Source organism: Cebus imitator, unplaced genomic scaffold, assembly GCF_001604975.1.
Source record: "Cebus imitator isolate Cc_AM_T3 unplaced genomic scaffold, Cebus_imitator-1.0 Scaffold39, whole genome shotgun sequence".
NCBI lineage: Eukaryota > Metazoa > Chordata > Mammalia > Primates > Cebidae > Cebus > Cebus imitator.
Window position 1 is genome coordinate 405,343 of NW_016107354.1, and position 3,135 is coordinate 408,477.

Below are 3,135 nucleotides of genomic sequence, written 5' to 3' on the forward strand. Positions count from 1 at the left end.
TGTGCCACCATGCCCAGCTGATTTTTTGTATTTTTAGTAGAGACGGGGTTTCACCATGTTGACCAGGATGGTCTCGATCTCTTGACCTCGTGATCCACCCGCCTCGGCCTCCCAAAGTACTGGGATTACAGGCGTGAGCCACCGCGCCCGGCCTGCTCACCTTCTATGTTCATGAACTGAATGTGAAACCTTCTGGACATGTTCATATGCTAATCTGATCTTAAAACAAACTTAAGTAGCCAAATGCTCCAGATGCCGAATTTGAGTGCAGGCTGGGGGAATCCTGGGGTTTGGTTCTGTATAGTGGGTTTGCCTTAGTTCAGTTCTCTTTGTACCTCGTCATTGTAGCTTTATTTGAGTGTGTAGGCTTGGACCACTTATTGCTTCTTTTCTATGGTCTTAGGATAAACTTAGGCTTTTCCTAGTTTGGCAGAGAAAGAAAGGAAGCGTTTTTAAGGGGCTCCACCCACCATCTAGCAAAGGTAAATCAGTGCTCTAGAAATTGATAGAGCTGTTAGCAGGAACCTCGAGACTGTGTGGTCACTATAGAGTGGAGGAAACAGAAGCATCAGGGAGGAGCATTGACTCACTTGGAGTCAGACTCTGTCTAGAACAGAGCCCAGAGTTCCTCCATTCCAGTCTGGTTTGACTTCACCTTTGGGATTCACAGAAACCTTTGCCTAATTACTAGGGCAGGCTGTTAGCTTCCTTTTACGGAATTTTAATTAACTTTTATTTTTATTCAAATAAGTTTTTTGACTGGGCATAGTGGCCCATGCCTGTAATCTCAGCACTTTGGGAAGTCAAGGCGGGTGAATCACTTGAGCCCAGGGGTTTGAGACCAGCCTGGGTAACAAAGCAAGACTCCATCTCTATAAAAAAAAGTTTCCCCCCTTTTCTTATATCTCCTTACGAAAACAGCACCCTTGAGTGCTATGGCATCCTATAGAGAACTTTAGTCTTTCGTCATAGTGTTAAGAGCTCATGGTTTCACAGCCCCACGAGCCCTCTTTGGAATGATCTAAAATTAAGAGGCTTAGATTTTATTTTATTTTTATTTTTTACTTTTTTTTTAATATATATTTTTTTAGAGATAGGGTCTTGCTCTATCACTCAGGCTGGGGGTAGTGGCATGATCATAGCTCATTGCAACCTCGGCCTCCTGGGCTAAAGCCTCAGGCACACCAAAGCATGTTCATTTTGACACTTTCTTGATTTGTTGGTTTTTTTTTTCCTTTAAATAGCCATTTGGCTGTAGTGGCTCACGCTTATAATCCTAGCTATTCAGGTGGCTGAGACAGGAGGATCACTTGAGGTCAGGCGTTAAAGACCAGCCTGGGCAACATAGCAAGGTCTCCTCCTGCCTCAGCCTCCTGAGTAACTAGGACTACAGGCATGTACCTCCATGTCTAGTTAAGTGTTTCATTGTTTTGTAGAGACAGGGTCTTGCAATGTTGCCTAGGCTGGTCTTTGAACTCCTGGCCTCAAGCAGTCCTTCTGCCTCAGCCCCTCAAAGTGCTGAGATTACAAATGCGAGCCACTGTGCCTGGCCTTTTCATGGATTTTTAAATGAGACTGCTTCATTGCATTTAGCTTAAGTTGTAGGGAACTAGCAGAACAATGACTTGAGGATTAGAACAAGCTGCTATGTGTTCTGCTTTTCCAGAGGCTTTCTAGAATCTCTCAAGGATGTGGGCCTTTGTACTTTTCCCCCTTTTTGGATTATGTTTCTTGACCAGTGCAGCAGGTCAAGGTGACAAAGGGACAACATGTCCAGAAACATGATGGTAGCCCCGTAATGCTTGCTGCCTCGTGGATTCTGGCTGATGCCGTCAGCAGCCTAAGGAGGAGGAAAATCGATTCTAACCAACGTGATGTGTGGACAGGGCCGCTCCCTGTAATACTCGTCTTCGTTGCTCTTGCCACAGGCTGATTCACTTTTTTGGTGGCAGTGTTTTAAAATAAAACCAATCCAAATGAAGAATTAGCCTTTTTGAATTCTCTTGTATTTTTCCTTTCTTATTTTTGTAGGGTTAGTCTTAATCTTTTCTTTTTCTGCCTTTCTAGCCATCATTTTGTGTGTGTGAACAATGTACTCCACTGAAGATTTGTAGAGGAATGGTGAGGCGCTAGAATGTAGCTCATATCCAGAGGAAGTAAGTTAGCTAGCAGTTTTAAGAACATGGAATGGTACTCTGAACATTCCAGCCACACGTTAGCGTAAATAAGAACTTTAGCAGTGAAAGTTTCTCTGCCTAGAGAAATATCCATAGCAAGGTTATTGGCTTTAGATGGCTGAAAACATTGTCAGTGTCCATGGTCACCTCAGATGCAAAAAAAATTGTATGATTTATTTGATCTTGAAGAATCGCCGGTTTTGACATCATTTACATTATATGCGGAGAGGCATGTTTCAATAATAATAAGACAGCCCAGCCTTGTCTTAATTTCATGTATTTTCATAGTTTTCTTTTGTTGCCATTTAACTTTTCCAGAGGAGCTTCTTAATAACTTTGCCCAGCAAATAGGAGCCTGGAGATTCTGCCTGTACTTTCTCTCCAGCACTAGGAATGACTATGTAATGATGTACAGTTTAACAGTTTTTGAGGTAAGTTGTCAGTAATTTTATACTCTTCTGCAAAGGATTTTGTAGTTGTGTTGCGGTATCATCAGCACCAGGCTGGAGTTGTGCTGTGCTGGGAGAGGGTAGCTCAGCTCCGGGATGTCGTTCCCACATACTCTCTTTATGTAACGGTCTGGTGTTTGGGGCACCTTCCATCTTCCACACTAGAAAGGTAAGAGGGATGGGTGCCTTTAGGGTTAAGTAGGTAGGTCATTTGTGGTAATAAGTAACGATTCCCTGCCTATTATTATTGGTAAGGGAAAGATAATTAAAGAAAACCATTTTAGGAGGAGAGATGATAAGTGTAATACCATCATCCACAACCACAAAACGTTTTATTTGTATCACCGCTCTTCCAATCCTTGTCTTCCGTGCACACCTTTAAAAAAAATCTAACTATAAGGCCGGGCGCGGTGGCTCAAGCCTGTAATCCCAGCACTTTGGGAGGCCGAGGCGGGTGGATCACGAGGTCAAGAGATCGAGACCATCCTGGTCAACACGGTGAAACCCCG

The 3,135-nt window shown here is 43.4% G+C and overlaps 1 protein-coding gene and 1 non-coding gene across 3 annotated transcripts in view; one reads left to right on the forward strand and one right to left on the reverse strand.

Moving 5' to 3' along the window:
• The window catches only part of XPO6 (exportin 6), a 123,208-nt gene that overhangs the window by 46,501 nt on the left and 73,572 nt on the right, over window positions 1-3,135 (forward strand). For both annotated transcript variants that reach the window (XM_017525721.2, XM_017525723.2), the window contains exon 3: window positions 2,496-2,608. In XM_017525721.2, the coding sequence (XP_017381210.1) occupies window positions 2,496-2,608 (113 nt within the window). The remainder of the gene's footprint in view (window positions 1-2,495; window positions 2,609-3,135) is intronic.
• LOC119470770 lies at window positions 898-1,023 on the reverse strand. The gene has a single exon (XR_005199737.1). It is a non-coding gene; the product is annotated as a small nucleolar RNA SNORA25 (small nucleolar RNA).